Source organism: Pholis gunnellus, assembly GCF_910591455.1.
Source record: "Pholis gunnellus genome assembly, chromosome: 14".
NCBI lineage: Eukaryota > Metazoa > Chordata > Actinopteri > Perciformes > Pholidae > Pholis > Pholis gunnellus.
In genome coordinates, this window is record NC_136541.1 from 17,539,227 (window position 1) to 17,564,685 (window position 25,459).

Here is a 25,459-nt window from a genome sequence, read left to right on the forward strand (position 1 = left end):
TTGTGAAGATTGTGATTTTTTTCCGCTGAAAACAAACTGCTGGAGCTCTACTTCACATGGTCAGATCTTTTTCCAAATTTCAAATTTCAACTGATGCTAGTCCTGACCTGAAAACATCTACATGCCAAGTAAAACATCGTCACAGCGCCACCTGCAGGCAACAGGAAGTTAAAGTCTCTATACTTTGGCTTGCTACTCTTTTGGTCATTTTGGTCGGCCAAATGACGAGACCTTCATGTGCAAAACTGTGAAGCATTTGTGTCATCGTGAAAGGTTGCAGAGGAGAAACAAAGCTGTTTTTGAGTGGCTACAGATGCTCGAAAAGGAACAAAACTTAGCACACACATTAAAAGTGCTACGTTTTGTCATCTGATATGGTTGTGGTGCTCGATAGCCCCTCCTGAGGAATTTGATAACCACACGAGACACATGTAGACTTCAAAAAAAGTCAATAAATCGTTTCTAGCGCCATGCATGCATTACGGTCTAACTCGTGCGTGTCCGATGATCACGGAGATGCCTGACGTTCGTAAATTGAATTGAATTTTTGTCATTTAAAATAGAAAAAAGACAAATTGAAGGCACTCAAATCGCATAAAAAAAATATTTCAAGGTAAAATATTGAAATGCTTCAACATTAAGTGGTTAAAATCTAAAATTCTAATTATTTCTCTGCTTCCAACCACAAACTGCATCGTTTCAGTTCAAGAGAACATTCAAGCGCATGAGTTACTAAAGCTGGATCGAATAAGACCAGAGCATTTTAGGATGCATCATTGGAACGATTTTCAAGCAGTGCATTTAGAAAACCTAGAGAAACGGTTTCCAATAAACGTTGGCGAAATAAAACGTTCCGGCTTCCCGACGCTTCGGCTTATTTTGATGAGTTATTGAGGAATTGGCCGGCACACAAAGAGCCCATTTAGACCAAAGATGGTTTGATTAAAGTGTTTTTTTTATGGATGAGAGATGTTGAAGACGGCATAAAAAGGATCAGTGGAGACTGCTCTGTGATCGGCTCTTGCCTTCCACGAGGGCTTTAGTGAGGAGAGAATAAAGACATTGATGAACAGAAGGGAACAGGGAAGGAAGGCTTGTTGTGAGATTCACAGCTCTGTTACAAAGAGGCTAACCCTCTTCAACACAAAGGGGATAAATAAGTGAAAAGCCAGACATAATTACATCTTGGACTTCATTATGCGTCTCTGCAGGCCTTGTATACGCCTGATGAAGTGCTGCAGGATGTCGGTATGCAGCACATTCTCAACAAACCTCATCAAGATAATGCAGCAAGCTAAGTGATGAGTGGTGCAAGACGATTGAATCCACACTTTGAAAAAAAAGAAAATGCGAAGCTGATGAAAACCGGTGGAAGAATAGAAATCTAGAGATTGTCCTACCTATATTCAGATGAACGCTGTACTTCCCCAGCACTAGAGGAGAATGAGAGACATTAACAGATATGTATCAGCGAGAGACACAAAGCAGAGCAACCGTTCAAATGTGCATGAAAACATTAAAAACTAAAACATGGTCGAGCAGAAGCTCGTCAACGTGCACTGTTGCAACAAAAACAGTTCAACGGAGAACATGACACATCAAGCATAACCTTGATGTGTTGACTCAGGTTAAACATTAAGGCTCACTCCGTTGTAGCTGAATAAACGGACCTGTGCACGGTTTTGATCACCTTTGGTACACATTGACGAAATTGTCAGTTTACGACCGTGTTCGACGACTCCATTAGAAACAACTACAGGAAACCGAGCTCTTGTGCAGTGCACCCACCACACAGCGTTGTAGGGAGACACAAGCAAGACAGTCGAAAACTAAATTATGAAATTCAACATTTACATCGTTACATGGAAAATGGAATAATATAAAAACACATTAGAGGGTTATATTGTTATTTAATGCAATTAGTGGTATTCACATATGTGGAACACATTGGCAATAACTTATTCCATTACTTTGACATTTGCTTGGAATCATTCAGTCGGCCAGAATGTTGTGGGATGCGATGCGATATGATAATATCCTCATAAAATGATTGCAATGAAAGTCAATAAACAATACTGATGAATTATCTCCGCTATGACGGAGGTTCTGGCTTTAGCTTAATCAAAACGGTTTGCAAAACGTTGTTTTTGTTATTTATTTTTCATATTTATATTATTGTGTAGTCAATTCAAGTATTTTCAATACTTTCCAACTTCCCTCAGATATATACTGATAAAAATGTGTCACATAATTGTTTCACTTCTAAAGAAAGACTTCAGACTTCCTTTAATGTTGGGGGACTTTTTCCTGCCATGGATGAACACACATTTGGGGCCCTAGTGAGCATTTCAAGCAGCAGGACTTATGTATGTGGACCCACAACATCAGAGCCCATGCAGAAACTGTGGCTCATTGAGATTTCTTTATTAGTTCTTGGACAACAATGGAGCTCTATCGCACAGAGGAATAAGATATAATGTGGCTTTGGGTACACAGACAGTATTTGGTAGTAGGATCAGTTCATTGTTTGATTTGCTCTATTTTTCTTATTGGACAACAAATCCCCACAAACAAAGAATAGTACCAGCCTTATCGTTTCATTCTCTATTATTGCCAAAGATGCTTCAGATGCTCAAAGTCGACAAACATCATCACCGTGGTGTCATCCCCGGTGGACATGTGTTCCTCATACTCACAATTGAGCAGGCCCAGCTGCAGCAGGGAGGCCAGGGCAGTGATGATCATAAACATGAGAAGGCCGCCCCTCCGGCCCATCAGGCCCACCGCCGGGCAAAGCGCCATGCAGGACGCCACCGCAATGCCCGCCATGGTGTAATAATCTGCATAGAAGTTATGGAACATGGTCGTCTCCTGAGCTTCGGGGTCCATCATGCTGCGAGCGAAGCAGTGGTGGATCCCGTAGCCTGTTAGCCTGGGTGAAGAACATACACAGGGCTAGGGTTAGGGGACACTGGGAGTGAACGTTTACAATAGGATAAGTGAATGGTGAAAAGAAGGGACAAGAGGGGAAGATACAGAGAAAATGGATCCAAGTAAATCTAAGAGATGAAGAGGAGGGGAGGAGACGGAAGAGGATGTGAGATAATTCAAGGTTTATCACACTTTCTTTCATCTCGACGAAACTGCCCACATGTAAACACTGACTTACTGACACACAGGCAGCCCCACACACACACCCTCTCTCCTGGTTGTGTAATGTTTCATAAGGACACAGCTCATGTAAAATTCATGCCCGGCTCGGGGAGCTCGGCATATCGTCGTGCACTGAAGCGGCGCTAAAGCTGGGTCAGCCCAGCTAGAGATGGGGAGGAGAGGAGAGATCCCACCGGAGATGGAAAGAGAGAGCAGCGCAAATATGGAAGGGCAAAAGCATCGAGGACTACTGATCAATGCTGTATTGAGCCTCCGGGTTAATAGTGCCATCTCCACTGCACAAAATGGCGCGTCTGACTGACGTTGCCTCGCCCCACACAGACATACAAGCACACACACGCATTGCCTTTTTTTTTTTTCTCCCTCCATTTCTCTTTCTGGTATTCAGATCCTCAAAACACACATAAGCACCGTGACACCGTAAAAAAGGTTCAAACTGTTTCGAAGTACCGATGCGACAGACAAACACTTACGAGTTGACGCAGAGCACGACAATATTCTTCCACAGGTTTCTCGTCCCGACCATTTTCACGATGCACGTCTTCTTGGGTTTCTGTGGAAGAGCTCTCTGCAGTTCTGGAAACAAGCAAAACATGTTCATCTTGGAGCCGTACCAATATCTGACCTTTGAGGTCCATATCAATATTTAAGCAGAAATGTTTTTTAAGTTATTGCAAAGGACGGTCATTTTGAATAGCCTTAAGTGCAACGTTTCAGCCTCAGTTTACTATTGCTATAATGTTGTCGCATCACTACATATAAGTATTTCTGTGTACCAAAATATATCTTTTTTATGGGTTTCGATTTTTTAGAGACAATACACATCTTACACATGCATTTAGAAAATGAAGTATCAATGTACTCTGATATCTGTTTGCATATGAGCCAACACTGATTCCAATACATCTGAATTCAAAACAATATCCGCCTGCTTATATATCCATCAGGCTTTAATTATTATTATTATTATTATTATCATGTCAAAGTCAGTTTTCAGGTCAAAGGAAAAGTTCAACGGCAGTCTGGGTTGTCTGCAGAGTCAAACAAGGGCAACCCCCGATTCAGTGCAACCACAGACAATCCCTCATTTATTTTTAATGAGCAGTTTTTTCGTGAGACAGGTATGACAACGCTCACAGCGGAACAGGAACAGAACGCGAGAGGGCAACACCCCTAACCCGCAGGGGACGTGTGCCACGGCAAACAGTGGATGTTTTCATATCAGACACGCAGGTTGCCACAGAAACACGCCTCTGCTTTTGCGGCACTGTGCGCTGATGTCGACTCAGGCGTGCGACAGCGTTACACACGCCGCCACGTCAAGGTTATCTCGGTCTGTACCACTCACACTTTCCAGTGATCCCCCCCCGGCCATCCCTACTATGATTCAGATGCAAATCATTCTGCTCACTTTCCAACAATGACATAATCCCTATAGTCCGTCATGTCTGAATGCTTGAAAGAGTTGCTCAACTGTTTTGCTATGGCGGCAGTTAGCACATGCAGTGCTCGATATTGTATTTAGTGCCAAGCAGTTAAAGATTGGGAAATATTACTGTAAGGGTTGGGGAAAGCCAGTTACTTTAAAAACAAGAGTGGATAATGTAATGTCGGTGGCAATGTACTTTTCTCAATGCTGCATCAGCACACACAGTCTCAGAGTTAAAAAAAAAGAAAAAAGAAAAAGTGCAGTCAATTTCACACTGAGTGGTTCCTCTTTGAACCTTTTCCCAGCAGTGGCACTCGTTTTCTAAATGGATAGATAAATACAGTACGGTGAGCAACAGCGGGACAAAAATGGAAAAAGTATACCACGGTAAACGGTGCCGTTAAAGGTGAATACAAATGCTGATCTGATATGGCATTCATCAACAACAACATAGTTAGCTCAGCCCTTCGCCCTCTGCAGTGTCTTCCTGAGTACAGACACAGTTAACTCGGGGGTCAAAGTGCACGACCAGCGTCCATCTGACATCTGTACACCGTTGGTTCCATCAACCCGGGCTGTGATGAAATAAATGAACGTTGTAGAGAGTCTTAACGTAATGTTCAACACCGACTGCTACGTCTGAAGTGGTCTGTTACCATGGTAACCCGACAGGAAGCAGAAATAACCTCGTCATTCTGTCGTATTCAGGAAAGCACAGCTGGGGATGCTACCACACTTCTTTAGAAAAAGAAGAAGATGACACTGCAGCACATATATAAAAGACTACTTTAACATAAAAAAAATAATGCTACTGATATTACATGCAGTACTCACAACATCAACATGTAAAAAGCAGCCTTTATAATGCAAACTAGCCAATGTATTTATTACCTGTGAGGATATTATCGCTGTCAAGCTCCAAGTCCACTTGATTTTTCGTTGCTATGTGTCCCATGATCCATTTGGAGCGGCAGTACTGCTGAGTGGCCAGCAGCCAACGCAGTGACTCAGGGAAGATCCTGTCAGAAAGACGGTGGGATGTCCTTGTTAATAACATGAAATGGATCCAGCTTCCAAAAGGCTGACTGAAATCTCTCTTAAAATCAGGGTTAAATCGTTTTTTTAGTTAACCAGTGTGCCATTTGAACACATTTCAAATTAAATACAAAAGAAATCTGTCATGGTAAACTAAGATTCAGCACAACCAACTTCACACGCCAACACTCGCATACAATTTACAGGTTGCAAGGCCTCAAATTAGCCGAACGAGATATGTTTAAAGTGTAATAAATACATGGCTGCCGGCCATTCTTGCACCCGTCTGTCATGCTGGACTATCTGGTAGTTGTATCGAGTTATGTGGCAGCAGTGCACACATTCCTGTGAGCGGTGAAGTTTCTCCTTGCAGATGCATGTTGATTTGAAGAGCGTCAGAAAAAAAAAAAACAAGGCCACATGTCGGTTGCATTTCTATGGAACAGATGTCTACGAGAGGAACAGTGCAGGATTAATGATATTCCACTGGTGTGCCCTACACCTAGCAGGTCGAGTTCACTATCCAACGTCCAGTACTATCTGTGATAAATATCACTTTAACAACCCCGCTTCATGTCCTTGAGTCTTTTTCAGCCAGCAAGGCCACGATCGCATCAAAGCAGAGAACTGTTTGTCTTCCACAGTGTTGCCACCAGGCTGCTGAGCTATTGCTTGTTTTCACTCATTCGTCAGGATAAGAGTGACTACCCCGGTGTGTGCCTAAGATTACAAACTCCGGCCTGTGTCATGGTCCGGCTCTCTGTGTCCCACACTGATTGAAGTGTGTCATATCACCAGCACAGATTCTTCAGACACACCATTTTAGAAAGCCAAGGCCTTTGATACTATTAAAAAAACAAAACTATATTCTTGGATTTTCTTCTACTGGCTTTGTACATATCAGTAGTGTTGTGCAGCTCTGGACATCCCGCTAGGATAAATGGAGGTGGAAGCACAGGTATTTATTACCAGAGCTTTAGCAAGAGATACTGCAGTCACTGTAGAGGTCACTGCAAATGAGTTAATGAAAAGACATTACATTTAATTCAGCTGAGAATACACTGGTGAAAAGAAATGTGCTTGAAGTGAATTTCTCCTTCTTTGTTTGAACCATGTAAATCTGCTGAAGCATCTTTGGCTGGATGAGGTTTTATTTACACGATTAAAAGAGTTGCTTGGAATCCAACACACGTAGAATTTGACTGCAGAATAACAAAAGATGTGTTTCTGCCAAAGTGCAAGCAGATGCTCTGGTCTTTTCCTTACCAAATGTAGGACAGCATCAGTAGCAAGGGGCAGATGATGACAACTTGGAGTACCTGCCAGTCGTAACAGAGGTATGCCACCAACGGCATCAGCAGCTGACCGCCCAACATCACAAAACTGGCCACCATGGTCATGGAAAAGCGCCATCCCGGCAGACACAGCTCGATCCCTGGCAGAGAGGAGTACAAAAAGAGAGAGAGAGAGAGAGAGAGAGAGAGAGAGAGAGAGAGAGAGAGAGAGAGCGGCAGTGTTAGTTATTTTTTTTTTTGCAACAAAGACACAAAATGGGCATGTACGACAGCAAGGCAATTACCCCATTTTCAAAAGAAAATGTCATGACAAATTCCGTCATTTTACCAGCAAGAATGCCACACATTGCTGGTTTAAAATTCTCAAATGCGAGGAACCTTTATTGTTTTGTATTGGTATTAATTGAATCTCTTTGGACTGTACTGTATATAAGGTAATGCACCTTGGGCTCCTGAAAACCTACAAAGACTAGATGATTAACCGATTCATCAAAGTCATCAATGTGCCCAAACAAATATTTTCACCATTAAGAGCTCCGGTGCATGATATATGCTGTGCCATTAAATAAAAGGCTCAAATCCCCATGTACAGTTGTTGTTGTTGAGAGACAGTAGGCTGCTGTGAGAGAGGACCAACTAGAAAGAGGTTCCTTGTACTCAATTCTCCTCTGTCAGAATGGCACTGATTCATTCAACCAGCCATTAGCATGCACACCACACTGGCAGCCAGCGACCACAGACAGTCCAGCCCTTTAGTTACTGCAGTAGAGGGTGGCTTCACATCAAACCATAGCACAGCGAGCAAGCAGTGCTGTAATGCTGCTACTCTGGCAATGCCCAAATCATTTGTCCTGCTTCATTCAGCCCTTTTTGTTAAGACTTCACGATTTTTTTCTTTTCTTCTAATGGGTCTTTTCTGCTGCGCAAGAATGTGAACAGTCTCCAGATGGGTCTTTCAAGGTGACAGGGCCAGCATAATACAGTGGGTGTCGCGGCCCCTCTCTTCATTCCAGCGGAAGAGACCGGAATTTCAATTAGGACTTGCCCCCTTCTGAGGACATGAATAATGCTCTCTGTTCACAGACACTATCGCAGCTGGAATGACAAAGCCAGTGAGCTGAGAGCAGGGCGATGGGTGCAAGGCCTGCTGAGTTTGAACCAACTAACCTCAAGACCCCTTCATCTGCGCACTGCCGGGAGAAAAGTGACGGTTCACTGGCTACGGACTGCATGGGATTTGAATTCTTACAAGGCGTCCTGCGCACTGAACAGGCCATTGCAACGTGACCGGAAAAGTACATCCTGTGGTGAGCTATGGAAAAGTGCTCACACGCACAGACACATGCCAGTACAAGCTATATCAATAATGTAAAAAAGGTATCAAAATAGGCATAAATATATATATTAAAAAAAGTATGCCACATGATCTGTAGATAGAGCTGCAGAATGAGGAACAGAGTCCTGAGCTCCTTACAACTGCTGACCTTAATCCTCCACAACCCACTACATCAGCATTCCCACAATGTCCTTATGTAGCCTGTGTTCTAGTGACATTAATCTACCACCAACTAATCTGATGACGCGGACAAGAAACTCACCTCAGATGCTAACTGAGGACCTCTGGTGAGACAAAAGAAGTGGGACATACAAGCTGTTGAGAAGTAGACCCTCTAATGTATTTGGACACATACTGTACCACGTGGAAATGACATCATCAATGATCAAGCCAATTGCCAATTAATAAGGATGATAATCCCCAAAGAGGCTTTGGCTGGTTGGCTGACTTTGGCAAAACAAGAAAATGAATCACACTCTCTGGTACACGCCAACAGAGGCTCACTAGCCTTCTGTGAAGTGCGCAGCTTAGTCAAAGGAGAGCCATTGTTTTACAAGTGAAAGAGATTGCTTGACCACTAAATGCACTCAGTGCAGCCACTCCCCTGTACCCACAGGCTAATGTCATGACCTTCTACATGGTCACATGATGTCCATATGGCCCAGTGCCAGGATTTTACTGCCTAATCCTGGCCAGTCAATCTGTTAAGTATGACTTAATGATAAGGAGACTCTGACGTATTTCTCTGTACTGAAAGAGAACAGGGGTTTGTTTGCTGTGATGCATTTCTATGGCATAATAATGACTAATTCTCAAGTCTGGAGCTGCGTGCCTTCTTGCAGGTGTCACAGCTAAAAAACAAAGTGCAGCTGTATTGCGGTTGCCATCCCGCAGCTTTGTTCCCTCTACGTCTTTCGCGTCGTTTACCGTGCCTATACTGTAAATTCTCACGCCTCAGAATGAATGACACCAGATGGTTCCAGACCTCTGAATCACAATCATAAGTCTGGTTTTGTGCTCATTAACTGCCGTCTCCTCCAGTTGGACAAGGTGTTTGAATGAAGGCTGGGACACGGTCTTGAGCTGTGGGGCGTGATGACACATACTGGAGCTGTCATGTCGGAGGGTTACAGCAGACGGCGCTCAAAATTAAAAAAAGGGATGGTGTCCGCTCATTTGCTATTTGGGAGCGCTTGACCTGACAGAACTTGTTGGGTACGCTCAAAGTGATGACTGGCGATATACAGAATCATGTTTTTAATTGCAGAGTTGCAATTCTCTTCCATGAAGTAGGTGACTATTACACCTTCCCTGCGGACGCCTCAGTGAAACAAATCTATTCTCTTCATAATAAATGACGCGTCTTTGTGACTTCTCCTCTTTTAAGCCTCTTTACAGTTGGAGAAACTATCGACCTAGACACACCCATTAAAATTAGTGATGGCCACGAAACAAAACGGCTACCGTACACAGTCTCCCATTGTAGTGACGTCTGGTGACTGTAGAGGCCAATGATTCACCTCCTTTTCATCACTTTCTGACTCATGAAACCAAGGCCCTCTTGTGCCCTGTATAGCATCTGCATTTGTTATGTTCCCCCACAAACGTATTCAGGCCAATCATTTGTCAACCGTAACGGCCCAAGTCTTTTTTTTTTACACATGATAATGTACTCGGTGAGCTCATATGCCTGAGTGTGCTGCATGGGGCTCATCCAGACCTTACTGGGTACGTGTGCAGCTTTATCTATGCATTGCTAAAGCTCCAAAACTGTGGTAAAAGATGGAAATGCTTGGCGAGGGCAATTCAGGCATGTGCAAAGCTGCTGATGAGTTTTTGGGAGTGCCTCCTGTGAGTGACAGGCCAGTGCAGCGTTGTCAGCAAACGCTACTTCCCTGATTAGGGCCCAATGATCCTTGGTCTGGAGTTAATGCAGATTGAAGAGATTTTTGTAGTGAAGGCAAATTGCATCCTCAGTGGAACATAGCGACCACACAGGAGAAGAAACCAAACAGTGTGGGGGCGTGAGCGCCGCACTATTTAACCCACAGTAAACCGGGACAGTCTCTGAGAACAGGACACCCTGGTCTTAAAGGTACCCCTCGCTTTTTACGAGGACATAATCATCTAAAAAGCCAGAGCAGAAAGCCAGCCCTACTTATGGCAGATCATTGAGATTCTGGATACATATGGGTAAACGGCAGTTTATTTACAATTAAATATCTTCCAAAGAATGCTTCAAGTGAGACTACTCGGTATTGTTTCTCACTTATACAGCGTGATTGTGTTAGCACACACATATCCCGAGGGCTTCCCTTTCCTTCCAAGCACTGTAAATGGGCTATTGACTTAGAATAAGGCAATCCCCATTGATTATTTCCTTATCTAGAAGTGCAAAGAATGCCAACTATCCACAACTAGCCACAGGCACTTCCCTTTGATCGGCGTGTGGTCAAAATCTCAGCAATCAAACCAAAAGTAAATCCCCACCAGGAGAGCAATTTCCCTTGGAAATGTTTGTGCGTGCGTGGGTTTGTGTGTCCTAACTAACCCACCACCTCACCACTGCCACCCCCCTTCCTCCCACACATGCACACACACAGGAAGGTCAGCAGAAAAACAAAGCTATTGGTTCCCCTGAAGATACAGAACACAGTGGCTGATATACAGCTTGTACTTTGACACAAATATAAGACAAAGTCCTGAGTTGCCCAAACACAACAGATTCATTCGCCTGACCAAAACTGAAACAGCATGCATCTCACACTCATCAAAGAAGAGCACAAAGGTTGCTGACTTTGACAATCACTGGACTTCACTCAGGAATGTGCGACACGAGATAGCTTGAGGTTCATGCAATGTCTCTCACAAATAACAGGGGTTGAGAATTAGACGACAAGCATAAGGTCACACAGTGTGCCTTTAAAAACAGGGAAGCGGTTCCCTAAAAATAAAAAAAACAGTTCAAAAAACAGCTGCTGGATATACATGTAGCCTGATGTGTTGGATGAGGAAGTATGTTAAGCAACCAAAAAAGCAAACTCTGCACGAACGGGAACTTTAACCCTGCTTGCAGGGAAAGAACTGAGTTTGCACCTTAACCCATTTATCAGACGACAGCTAGAGCTGAGTGTGTTGAAGGATGAGTGCATCATGGAAAATAGCTTTCTTTGGCTGAAATGTATTTGCTGTCCGAACACAGTCCACATATATGCCCCACCCCGCCTCTCTGTGTAACCTTTATCATCCTTTTCACGCATCGCTTAACATCCAAAATGACTAGACGGGTACGGTAAATCTGATGGCAGCCCGGTATCTCTGCACCTCTGCACCTGGCTGCCGTCCTCAGGGAGGCATAGCCCTATGATGGGGTAATGAAAAGCTTGTCTCTTCAGAGTCCAGATCTGGCACGCCCTACTCAGGCCAGGCCAGTCTGTGTTTAAACTGCTTGTGTGGATATCGCTCAGAGAGCAAGACAGGTAAGGAGAGGAAGGAGGGCAAACAAAGCATGCCGTCTCTCAGACTGTACCAACAGATAGGAATCAGACATTGCCACAAAGGAAGCGGTTTACACAGATAAATAGACATAGAGCCTCCATCTCTCCGTGCAGCCCCTTGCGCCTCGGCTGTGTGAAGAGAGAACAGGAGGGCACCGCACAGGAAATAAGCTCCTCATAAAACAGGCAACACAGGAACAGTGAGGCGGACAAAGCTAGACTGGCCTGACAAAAACGCAGCACAGCACTGCATCAGGAAGCATGCATCACAGATCATCCCGTCTGAATAGAGGAGCACTAGACCACTGTCATAAGAAAGAAAATATAGATAGCTGGGGAATATACATAAAATCTCACGGTGGACAGATCAAATGAGAGGACATATAGGCGTGTTGTCACATTACCATTCATTTGGACTCCTAAAAAGAGGAAATATTCAAATGCCCTTTACTGTGCTCTATTTCTCTAACATTTCCGCTTACACGCACAGTCTAAGAACAGTAGACACCATGTAAAACCTGAGCACAGAAGTCCTTTTATAGCTGCATGCTTTATGTACACTATCATATATGACCGTGACCTATTCCTACATGGTCCGCATACACATCACTTAATCTCCGGCCGTGCCGGAGGGGGTGGCAAGCTCAGGGACAGTCCGTGTCAAGCTCGAACAGATTTGTTCTGAAGCATCACGTGAGTGGAGCAAAACCGGCAGACTGAAATGCATTTCGTGGTTGCAATAAACGATTGAAGCCTTGAAGGGAACGTCCTTACTGAACTGAGGTAATAGCTAACACACACATACACTACACACACTCTAACGTACTATAACGACACTATAACGTCAACACACTTTACAAAATCATCAACACAAGCTGTTATGAAAAAGTCTAGCAGAGTGCCAGAATGCCATCCATCTTCATGTGACATGTACTTCCTTGTGTTTCTGGTAAAATGCTATCTGTCTGTGTGCATGTGTGATCACCACTCATACTAGTCCAGCTCATGTACAAAAGGAGTGAGCGCAAACACCACCCTCAGAATCAATACCGTCTGAGTGTCGGGGTGTGTCAGCAGCAATATTACCGCGCGGACGTGAATGAAATGAAGGAATGAATAAAGACTTTTTCTTTCCGCCTTAGAAATTACATTTGCTAAAATTAGGTCATATAACATTCATGGACTAAATGTAAATGTGATACATTTCTGTCAAACAGCCCGTTTCTCTCATGCTTATTTAGTTCTTTGCTCTCTCCTCGTCCTCCGTCTTCTCTCCCAGACGTGACGAGTTTCCACGAGCGGAGACCGTAAATATTAACAAAATCAAACGAACTCGGGACAACAAAAGTAATGTACATGCAGAGCGCATCTTAGCGAAGGCTCGATAGAAAACGACAGAACTAATTTGGCCGGGACACCAAGGTCATTTATTCACATGGAGTAGTTCCATTAATGGCATTTTGTGGCGCATTGCAACAGGTGAGGTTTTCCCAAATGAATTCTACATTGATGCGTAAACTATACTTTTTAAATGTTGAATTACAAAACATCAAATACTAATAGGAAATCTCCCTTGGCTAGATTAAGCAACAGCTCAGAAATCAGGAATGTGTGAGAAAACCTCCAAACCTTTACCGTTATCTTGAGTTTGTCCCGGGACATCCTCCATAAAAAAAACACTTTTCCCTGTAGATCATCACACACAGAGCAGTCATGAGTATGTATGGCAAAGGGTACCGACAGGGAAGTTATAAAGCTCTTTATTATACATGAGTCATGTTGTCTTTCTGTAGTCTTTCTGCATCTGTATCTCACTCTACAAGGCCTCTCTCACACACACACACACCCGACATGTAGAGGCTTGCCTCGTCTCATCCAGGCAGGAAAGTCAAGAAGAACTCCACTCAAAATGAATTTGCTCTTTAGCGTAAGGCCATTATACAGACTTCTCAAAGTAAACATCCTGCCTCTTATTAACATTTAATAGTTGCTTTCAGGAAAATAAAAGGTGTGAGATGAAAACCATTACGTTGTGAATACGCACACACACACACACACACACACACACACACACACACACACACACACGCATTCTTGTAGACAGAAAGCGCACACTAGCCCACAATAAAAAAAATTAAAAAGACAGTACGTGTTCTTTTGTCGCTGTAATGTAACTGCTTAACTGATTTTTGGTGTGAATAAATACTTCAGGGAGAAAGAAAAGCAATTCATGTCTAGAAAAGTATCTGATCGCCTCGTCTCAAACTGATCACTAAATTCCCTCACAAAACACCCAGTGCAGCCGGCTAGCATGACTCAGCTAGCTGATGTGCAGCAATGTGGTTGTATGTGAGGGGATGGCGGGCGAGGGTCGGGGGTTGGAAAGGTGAGGGTGTTTGTTTACTGTAAAAACATAAGAAATGAGTGAGTCGCACGATGCTAAGCTATAGGCACTGTGAGCCTTGCCTCTGCCTGTTGCTGGGATGCTAACAAGGCTAGCACACATTGATGGAGCACCGGGGTAAAAATAGCAGCGCTGCATCAGATGACTTTCTATCGCTATCGGCTTTGCTATTGTGCGGTTATACTTTGTCGTCTAATTACTCTATAACCGTGCATTCACAAGGATGTCATTCTTTTCAACCAAACGCAAGGTTTGCGATTGCATTGCTATTTTCTAGATCGTAAATTGCAGCATTCAATGGCACCCGGGCTTTCAAGATCCATGAACTTCGACTTAATTGCGTATGGATTGATGAGAAAAAGGGGATTAGTGTAATGTCTCCGGTGCAAACACAGCTGAAGCTGGGACTTGGCTCTGACTTTCCTTTGTAAGCAGACTCAAACAAAGTAAGGCCCCAAAAGGAGGGTCATGTGGTTCACCGTGTTACATGCAAAAATGTCATATGACTAACACAGTGTCAGGACTATAAGGAAAATCAGCTTTTGCTACACTCTTAGCATGAGGCCAACTGACATGCAAACGCAAAAAACACATCCTAAACAGAACACCGGAAAAACAAAGCTTCTCCCCAGTAATGTGTTATTTAATGACTGTGCTCCTCCTCTTGGAGCCGCTCTCGTGGAGTTTTGTCAATACAGAGAGGCTGCAGGGTAAATATCATGTGACACGAGGCCACACATAAGCAGAAATAAGGGCAGCGAATACAGCAACACAAAACCTATACAAATAGGCAAAGCTCAAAACAAACAGCTGTCCAGCTAATCATCGCTCAAGTTGAGCACTTGCACTGCACAACTATGCAGAACAGATGTCAGATGAATCTTTTTAATTAACCAATTAAGGATTTTTCTCTGCGATTTGTGTGCATATTTCACAAGAAAAATTACAAGGGCATTACTGTATATAAAGCTCCTATAGTAGAGAAGTATTCCCCCCCAATAACTCCCATTATATTCCAACCACAAGGTTGAGAACCTCTGATTTACTGGACCATAAACTGTAGGCTGATGTGAAAACAATGGATGCAGATGTCAAGTTCATTTAAAATTGATAGGACACCGTACTGAACAGCTTAACTCCACCATTTTGCCTCCCTCTGTCCCCCCCCCCCCTCCTCTCCTTTGTCCCGGGAGCAGACTAAACGGTCCTTCTATTTTGGGAGCAGGGCGAAGCTTTTCAAGGCATACATTGTGGAGTAAATTAGAATGACAAGGACACTAAGGGCCCCTTCCTTCATCATCCTGCCCTTGCTCCTTCCCTCTCATCCGTCCCTTCCCTCCACTTTTGCCACCTCCCTCTGCACTAGTCAATTACTGCGGCCAAAGAGGCTTTTAAGGATCCATTGCTGAGACCAGCGAGTGCATTAGCTGCATAGCAAATTATCAGGACGCTATCAAAAAAAATAGCGACAAAATGAGAGAAAATGTCAATCTCCTCCTGCAGTGATGGGTGAAACTATAGTGAAGACAAGTTCCCGCACCGCCCCCACAACCCCTTAAATGACGAGTTCACTTCAAGGGTAAGGAGGCTGGTACTGGTTGTTGTTCTGTAATGAGAATTTATCCCGACAACGGCATTCAATTTAATAAACGTCAGGAGGTCACTGCAACACAATTACTCTTCTTTCAGCTGAATAATACCCTCAGCAAGAGACTGGAATAAAAGTAGATTAGGCCTTTGATGAGGTGTGTATCTGCATGGCCGGAAAGAGAACAGCATCAGCGGGAGGCTACTAAGTATTAAGAGTGGGGCGGTATGGGTTAAATTAATGTTGCAAACATGATCACAGCATTATCACAATGCTAATATGTTACAGTACTTAAGTATGTGTGTGTGTGTTAGTGGGCCAGAATCTTAAATTAAAACAAGAATTTCAAGCGTTGTCGTCAAGACCACCTAAACCAGAGTGTATCGACACTGAGACAAGCCTGCTTGACACATTCATGATAAAATACAGAACATGCACGCCATGGGCATTCTTGAAATCGATCGGATAGATCCACAATCCCATAACGACACTCACTTGTTCTTCATTCACATCTTTTATTGCCATGTATACTGTTGTGTGTATGTCTGTGTGCCATGAGAAATGTCTTGACAAAACAATCAAAATGCATTGCAGAGGTGAATTAGAAGTGTGGCAATTTTCCTTTTCCATGTTAACAAATAAATCAGACAATGCACAGGCTGTTTAGTTACATCCCTGCAGCTGTGGTCTTGAAATAAAAACCTTGAGATCGGTCTTGATCTCCAGACTGGTCTCAAGACAGCTTTGAAGAGCTCGGTCTTGTCTGGTTTAAAGTTCTACACTGACTTCAAGTATGTAACATTTTATGCTGTGCCAGATTTTGATAAAAATTGAAAATCTTTTTCCTTTAGGAGGTATGAGATATATGGTATGAGGAGAAATTAGATTTAGTCATGAGGTTGAAATATTTACTCAGCCCCAACAAGCAAAAATGCTGCTTAAAACCTGCAGAGCAACAAAAGCTGCTCCTAGTTCCTTAACATAGAGCCAAGTCCCAAACAAACCAGTTTGGCCGACATTTACACATCAAGTTTCAAGGGAAAAGGCCTCCAGTTTGTCAGGTATTATTGCTAAATTACTGCTGCTATTCTTCCTCTGCGCTTTTGTTTAGTACAAAACTGAACTGCAAGGATTTTCTACAAACTTGAACCAAAGCAACAACTCGTTTTCAAAGGTTTCAAGTGGTCCCGGAAAATAGAGTATATATATATAAATATATATATATATATATTTTAACATCTCTATTTTTTCTGTATGCATTCATTGTTATATAATGTCATTTATATATTTTTATAAAGCTCTTGCTATTCCTTGAAGGGCCAAGCTGTCAATCAACTAGGTTTGGGCGGGACTTCCTGCCCAGCCTGAGTAGTCAATTCCTGCACACATGAACAGATGCGTTGGTCTATCTGCAGCCTGGCAGGCTACACAACGCGCCCACTTTACTACACGTCACTCCTTCTGAGATAACTTCTGTGATGACTCACATATGTATTTTAGTCCAAACCAATATATATATATATATATATATTATATATTTATTTAATAAATAAACAAATAAATACATACAGAGATAAATGAACAAATAAATGTGAAATTAATAAAATGTTTATAATCATTCTTTTATAGTTCCATATTTGTTTTTTAAATGTTAAATATACATTCTTTTATTTAATCCTTTTTATTTTTCCACATTCATTTTCTTATTCTTTTACAGATTTATTCTTTATTATGGCACTCCTAAAGAGGCCTCAAGCTAAATGAGTCAGCAAAAATATTCATGGTAAACGCAGATAAGCGCTCACATTTGTACGAACTGTTTGCCAAACCCTCTCCCAGCAACAGTGATTGGCCAATAATAGCTTTCAGCCATAACCAGGCCTGTCAAGATTTGCATTTCTCAACATGCTACGGTTGTGCAGCATGAGACTCCAGAGAGATATTCAGTATTCAACGAGTTTGGAAGATAGTCACGTCTTTTTTTATAAAAACGTTTCCCAAACCAAAAACACAAGAGCAAAATGTAATGGATTAAACTCTGTGTTTGTGTGTGCTCGAAAACTGTATTTCTGACCAATTGTTTGACAAATTCCCAAATATTTTGAGTGGTAACTTTGTTGAACTACATTTCTGCTGTGCTAGCTTGACAGGCGCAGCAATAAAGCAATAAAGGGGGACATGGCTGGGGCAATGGGTAAGTTAGTAAAGAGCTTTTAGTTGAGAGATAAAGACTTACTGAGGACGTAGAGAGAAAGTGTGAGCCCTGCCAGACAGAAGCCCTCAAAGAAGCGCATGGTGCTGAACATGGGGACGTTGACAGAGAAGGCCACAGTCAGACCAAACACCAGCATGAACAGCACCGATATTATCAGCACCGGGTGGCGGCCAAACCTACGGAGCAAAGGTAAAAAAATGACTATTGGGACACCTTCAACGTGAATATTGTGCAAGAACTTTGGTTCAAAAATCTTACCAGTCAGCAAGGATCCCAAACGTCAGGTATCCAAAGATGGATCCCACCAGGAGAGAAAACTTGGCGATGTGGACTTTCCATGCTGAGTCACACACCAGACTCCACTGTAGACACAATTAAATAAATACCGGCATTAGTTACAAGACATTTATGTTGAAGCCTGCAAAATGCAATGGAAGCGAAGGTAACAACTATATTTCTTTTGAGGATGAGACTTTTATGTATTGACTCTGACCCCACACTGAGTCGGTCTGATTTATGTGGCATTATCACCACTCGCAACACACTGAAATGTGAGAAGGGTACATTCTGTAACAGGGCGTCCTTGTACTTCATCCAATATGGACATTGACATAATATTTAAACTTGCAACTGGCTTTTTTTCTTATTTTTTTTTTTTTTATCATTTACTGACATCTTATAGACCAAACTAATAAAATAAAAAATAGTTTAAAAGCAAATCATCAGCCCAGACTTTAGTGCAAGCTCTTTTTTTATGTCAACTTATTGCTTAACTATAAGTCTGTAAGCTCAATGGTACCCAAAAATAACACATTTCTAGACAGACTTCTCTCATGCAACGACTAACTTGGTTATTAGCTAATTTAGCACAAAAATAATAGTGGTCTTGAAAACTATTCCACAAGTAAATGAACGTCTACGCAAAGTGCACATCCAGTATTTGACATAAAGACAGAGATCAACATCAGGTCATTTCCTCAGTCAACAACCACTGAGTGTACATAAGTTGACATTTCTTGTTGTGCTCTTTGTGAACGCCTCCGCTGTGTCAAAACGTACATGATTACAGGCAACTCGGAGTCTCCTCATTTCCTTTGCTGACTGAAACTCTCAGCAGAGGGATTCCTACAGTGCAAACAATGCAGTGAGCCTGCTTTTGCCTGAATCAAGCACGCCCTGATTTAGTTTTTCCCTTTCTCCCCGCAGTAGCGACAAGTTGTGACAAACTTGTTCACAGCACGAGTAATGACCGTAGAGAGGTGCAGCAGCAAACGTGAAGCCCAGCGGAGTATGCGCACGTAAACACACAAACAAAATCTACCCGAACCTGAATTTCAGAGAGGAAGTGGATATTTTGGGTCTTTCAGACAACATATGCCGCCCAGCTGCCTGTGGCATGGGCATGGCAGAAACAGTCAGGGGCGTGGTGGCCATAGCAGGTGCCATTCTGCCTCAATTCCACCTAATCTATTCACCAAAACACTACCACTAGAGAAACTATGCATGTCACAAACAAATTATATTCATTACATGTAGCAGCTCAACCTTGTCGTGAAATACAAAGTAGTAGTTTGTTCTTCCATTTTTCTCTGAGGCAGTCTAACCTCCACCATAGTGGCCTGCTCCAAATGGAACGCTCCAGGATTACCAAGAGCCACCCGGCCATCACATGACCCAGGCATGCCACTCATTCATGGTTTCAGTATCGATGTCAGCAGAGAAGAAGACAGAGGGAGGCAAACAAGTCCCCGTTGCGCAATCACTGCACGACCAACTGTGCTTTAAAAAAAAAAAGAAAACTGAAGCTGTGACTGTGACAAACCGGCACATACTGTTCATGAAATGTGGAGTCTGTATCCACGCGGGGACTGGATGACTGCAAGTTTGCAAAATACCAACATTATCCCAAGTCACGTGCCAGAGACAACGCAGCAAGTGATGTTGAAATGTGTCGAGATTTTGATGACTAACGCATTATTAATGTGTTTTAATTTCAGCATCTGCTAATTTGTACGTATTGTTAACCAGGATTCTCTCCAGGCCAACACTCTGACCGAGCTCATGCACAATCACCACTAGGTATTCATTCACACTTCAAGAAGATGTGTGGGGGGAAGGGGGGGAAATATGGACAGACTTTCAGCTATATAGCTAAAGCAATTCCACAAAACTGCGATCCAGTCTATAAGCGCGAGTCAAATCCTCTTGCAGCTCGTCTGCTATGCCCCTATTATCTCGGTCGGTTGCTCCCCTGCTATGGTCTTGCTCATTGGGGAGTAATGACAAGAAGTCTAGTGTATAGAGTGAGGCTATATGTATACTAATCTGTAAGCTGACAGAAACTGCAGAACAATGAAGGGCCAAAAGCCGATCAGTTAAAATCCCCAAGGGTGCCTGTCGACCTCTCTCAAATGAGCGGCCACCAATGATCAGTCTACACCGGCGAGGCTCATTAGCCCAGCTGAAGACGCTCTCCACTATACAGCTGCACAATTCTGCACTCGCTGAACTACAGAGCGGCGGGTGGGGGGAGGGGGGGGAGGCACAGGAGGAGGGAGGAATAAAGATGATACGACGTAGAAACAGAACACATAAAGAGAAGGAGAGAAACGCAGAGAGTAAAGGGAGGTACGGGTGAGGATAACAGGCTACAGAGGGAGGGATAGAGATGCTTTAAAAGCATGCTGTGGAGGAGAAACACATGGAGAGACTGCTGCATAGTTACTGCCTAGCAACAGACCATCAGCGTGGTTATCAGACTCTTTCCGCCTCCAGGTGCAAGTTTCAGCCCCACTGCCGCACTAACGGGTGGAAATCCTGTACTGTGTTGGTAGAGACACACGAAAAAGGGAAGAGCAAAAGGACAAATCTACCATCTCTCTTGATGGCAGGTTTGTATTTAAAAAAAGAGGTGAACCAGGAAACAATACACATACATCTCACATTGGTGACGTAGCCCGAGTCACTTCTTACAGTGTGGGAGCGAGTTTACATTATCTCGGTGTCACTGCCGTTATAGCATCCGGACAAATGAAAAAAACACTAGCATGCTTGGAAAGTTAGCTGACGGCAGTTATGTTTTACTGCTACCAACAGTGACCGATGGTGAAACAGCAAACCTTTTTCTCGTCAATCTATCAGTCGTCGCCTCGTTTTGTTGACAGTTGAGAACCATACGTATACATCTCTGTCACCAAAGAGACCTTTTCACTGAGCAACACTCCGACAACCTGAATTCCATCACACAGCCCTCAAAACAAACTTGCACTACAGCCGAGGGGTCAGACACCCCACAATGTTCACCCCTCCCTTTCAGAAAACTTATCAGAAACAAGCCAGCGGCACACACTCTTGTCTCAGACAGACACACACACACACACACACACACACACACACACACACACACACACACACACACACACACACACACACACACACACACACACACACACACACACACACACACACACACACACACACGACAGAGCTTTATCTTTGGGTCGCACAAGCGTCTCTCCTCCCAGCTGACGCTGTGAGTGGCTGTCATTGTGTGCTGACTGGGTATCTGTAGTGGGGTCATTGCCTTTCGACAGCTGAGACCGTTTCAAAGTGTCCCACACTGATCCGGGGTCTGTGGACGGAGCCAACCAGCTGGGTAAACAGTATGAAGGGACAGAGAGCAGAGAGGCCCGCATGGGTGTTCAACTACGGTATCATCTTCCAGATCTATGGGTGTGCAACCTCCAGCACGGTGATACGGGGTCTGGGTGTACCCACCAATGTGCTGTTACAACAGATGTTCCTTATCACGCTGAAACAATACTCTAAACCTACAAGAGCAATAATATAAAGCTGGCACTGACACACTCAAGGACTTGATTGGTCACTAAGCTAGGGCTGAAACTAAAGATTGTTTTCATTATCGATCAGCCAATCCGCCAATTATTTTTGCTGATTATCCAATAACTTGTTGGGTCTATAAAGTGTAAGAAAATAATAAATGTAAAAAAAAATGAACATCACCGTTTCTCAAAGTCCAACCACAGCTCTAAAACCTGAGTTTACCATCACATATGACGAAGAAAAGTAGCAGATCTTCCCAATTTCAACAGAAAATGATTTCATATTAACAATTTTGACAATGGATTCATCATTTCTGGTCATTAATTAAGCAAAAAGGCCAAATACTGGCTGCTACAATATGAGGACTTGCTGCTTTTCTCAGGGTAATCATCATCATTTGAAATGGAATATCTTTTAGTTTTAGACTGTTCATCGGTCCAAATAAGGCAATCTGTACAACCTTGCAATCTTTATAACCATTTGTATATTTTACAGTAAAATATATAAAACAATTCTGTGTTCTAGATGAAAAAAGGTTTACAAAATGTTAAAATCATCATCAATCCCTAAATGGCAAGTGACTCTGAATAATACACAAGATGCACACTTAAAACAGGGAATTAGCGTGGCGGTTACCCTTTGCTCTAAAGCTGTTCCCGGGCCACTATTTCGGGCAGGCGTGTGCAGCTGCTGCACAGCTGAATGGGAGCCGGGTAGGATAGGTTGCAGAGAGTCTCTGTCTGTCTCCGAGTAATGACACATTCTCAATTCTAAGGCTCGGTCCAATTAAGACAGACCCTGAGGAGAGCTTTGACTCAATGAGTACGAGTCTCCACATTAACCACTTTGGCTCCTTCACCACCACCTCAACCTCCTCTGCCTCCATCAAAGGCCTTCCTTCTCTGACGCCCTGAGAAAAAAAACGCAATGAGCAGTAATGTGCTACTGATTCTGGAGGCAAAACCTACGCGGCACAAGATGAAAACACGAGGCACGCGTTTTCCTCGCATGATACAAAAGGGTTAACAGAGTAACACGGGGTTATGTGTAGGTACATTTTGACAGCGACGCTAACCGCATTTCGGCGGTGTTGGCACTCTGCAATGCTTTTCCCGGATCGCGTGTCACGGTTAGCCGAGCCTAGTCGTGTGCAGTTATGCCTATGCAATGCAAACACGAGGAGAAATGCCAAGTCATCACTTCCTGCTGTAGTGTCACATCCTGGTTTCCGTGCTGCTAGTCAGGGGGGAAAAGGGCCTTGGAAGTGCGAGGGACAGGTTGTCAAAAGAGGCGGAGTCGATAACAAGGTTGGGGGGGGGGGGGGGGGGGGGTCGTAGAATCTGCTTCAGTTGTGGCTCCAATTCCGGGTTTGTCCCCGTGCCATCCGGTTCAGGTTCTCCTGACTTTGACTTTGTCAGCGTGTGGACTGCATTGGTCAGGGAAGACGAGACACTTTAACCAACTGCTCAGTCCTGTCACTGATCTACAGTGGTGGTAGTGTCAACATGACATTCTCCATATGCGTGCAAAGGCAATACAAATATTAGTATCTACAGGTTAGCACCGGCATGAGGGGAGAGGGGAGAGCCAAACCCTGCAAATCGGACACTTCCCCTTGGTTTTTTTTACCCGGGAGAGAACTGACATTTTTGGACTTTTAGTAACACGGATCCACCCAATCGATTTCCCCAACATATGACTTCATAATCAGCTGCAGGTTGAGAGTATTTTGACCGCCTCCGTCCATAAAAACTGTTTATGGGCCTGGCTTTAGCTCATGCATCTCTGCCTCCCAAATTACCCAGTGGCCAGTAAATGAAATCAAGATTTAAACTGTCCCCCTGGCTGAATTACAATGCCACAGTTGCATTTCATTTGCTTTATGCAAACGGAGGCATTATCAGTGATAAACAGATGGGCTGTTAGCATCAGAGTGAACGCAAGCTCAGGGTGCCACAACCCCCCCTCCCGCTGCACAGAGACGCTTTGGAAGGCCGGCCTCAGATCAGACTCTTCCTGATAAGCCTTTTGATCATGGCACGCGTGCCGAATTCTTCAGAGGTGACGATATTGCAGATTAAAGTGCAATTTAGTGTTTTCTAAAAGGGTGCGCATCAATATATTAGAGTCTTGATTGTACTCTGTGATAAGAGTCTTTGTTTTGAAAATGTAATCACATCATCCCATCAAGTTTACTCTGAGCCCCTTGGCTCATGGTTTCATGCTTTTCCAAAAAAAAATAAAACTTGATACAAGCATCCATGCAGCATCGGGAATTGGAGAAGAGCTGATATGCATAATGAGATAACAAATAAAAAAAACCTTCCTCCTCCAGCTGGCTGACCCACTATGATGACTGCGGGCCTACTGCATGCTTTTTCCTCAGCCTGGCCAGCTCAGATAGGAACACATTACGACACAATGGCGGTGGCAGTGTGTGTGTGTGTGTGGAGGTAAAGACTTCACATTAACACTTAAATTGCCCAGAATGAAAAGCTGGAAGCACATGTCACCGGTGTTTGGTTAGGGCAGCGATGGGGCGGGTGAATGTTTGGCCAGGGATGGGGTTGCATTATGATAGTGCACTAATGACCTTTGCTCCAAATAAAAAAAAAGGGGGGGGGGGGGGGGGGGCTCCACGTCTGTTACGACAAAATTCCACCAGCACCTGGCACTTTTTTGGTTTTTTGCCCAATGTGCCATGCCAGTGGTGGCGTCTCTCGGCCATAGGTCACACTTTGTGTCAGCTGCTGCGATGACTCACTTCACTTCACTCACTGTCAGTCAGCACCATGCACGCTCTCACATAAACAGTCCTGCTACTTCTAGGGTCCAACGTGAGCCCAATCTGCGAATCTCTACAGAATAGAAATGACTCTAGACGGCCCACTGTGGAGAAATGCGCGGCTCAGCGGAGGCACAACCACAACCACTTATAAAGAAGCTGTCAAATTATGCCGACGTCATTTTATGCAGACTGATGCTGCTGTGCTTGCTTGCTTGAGGGTTAGATTTTTTTTTGTATTTACTATTCTCGTGTTGATAAGTGCCATCATTTCTCCATCTAACGTAAATCGATCCTTATGGGATTAGGGCGGGTATCAGGGTATCACGCATGCATAACACGTACACATGATGGAAAGGACGTCCACCCCGCTTACCTTGGTGACCACGTTCTGTGCAAGTCCCGTGTGCAGCTCGAACGTCCACTCGCTGCAGTTGCACTGCATGCTGGCCGTGTCATTGTGGGCGCCGTCACTTCCATTGTCATAAATGTAAGCCGGCCGCGCGCTGATGTTTCTCGGACCGCCTGACAACAAGGGGCGACCCGCGGTGTGATCGGTCAGGTTCGCCAGCGGCTGGACGCATGTGGTGTTCGGCTGGGCGAGGAGGAAATTACTAGAGTACTGGCTGAATCCGATAAATAACGCCGGGATCCATGTCAGCACGATCAGCTGTTTCTGGTACTTCCCAAATCCCCCGAGAAACGGCAGAACGGAGCCGTCGATGCGTGTCAGCAGCTCCTGCGACGCGGTGTCGGGGGACACGAAGCCGTTCTCGGGTTGATGGTCCTCCGTGTCGAGCTGCACCACGGCCATCGCGGTTCCACCGGTAGATGCCTCCGTAGTGTTGCGAAGCCGGG

The 25,459-nt window shown here is 43.9% G+C and overlaps 1 protein-coding gene across 1 annotated transcript in view; it reads right to left on the bottom strand.

Annotated features, from left to right (window-relative positions):
* Positions 1–25,459, bottom strand: part of LOC306706196 (solute carrier family 22 member 23-like) — a 31,520-nt gene extending 6,061 nt beyond the window's left edge. Inside the window, exons 1-8 of the mRNA XM_079173157.1 lie at positions 24,978–25,459; positions 18,232–18,335; positions 17,995–18,149; positions 6,905–7,073; positions 5,495–5,622; positions 3,648–3,750; positions 2,697–2,932; positions 1,401–1,433 (exon numbers count right to left, since the gene is read on the bottom strand). Of these exons, the coding sequence (XP_079029283.1) occupies positions 1,401–1,433; positions 2,697–2,932; positions 3,648–3,750; positions 5,495–5,622; positions 6,905–7,073; positions 17,995–18,149; positions 18,232–18,335; positions 24,978–25,415 (1,366 nt within the window). The 5' untranslated portion in view covers positions 25,416–25,459. The remainder of the gene's footprint in view (positions 1–1,400; positions 1,434–2,696; positions 2,933–3,647; positions 3,751–5,494; positions 5,623–6,904; positions 7,074–17,994; positions 18,150–18,231; positions 18,336–24,977) is intronic.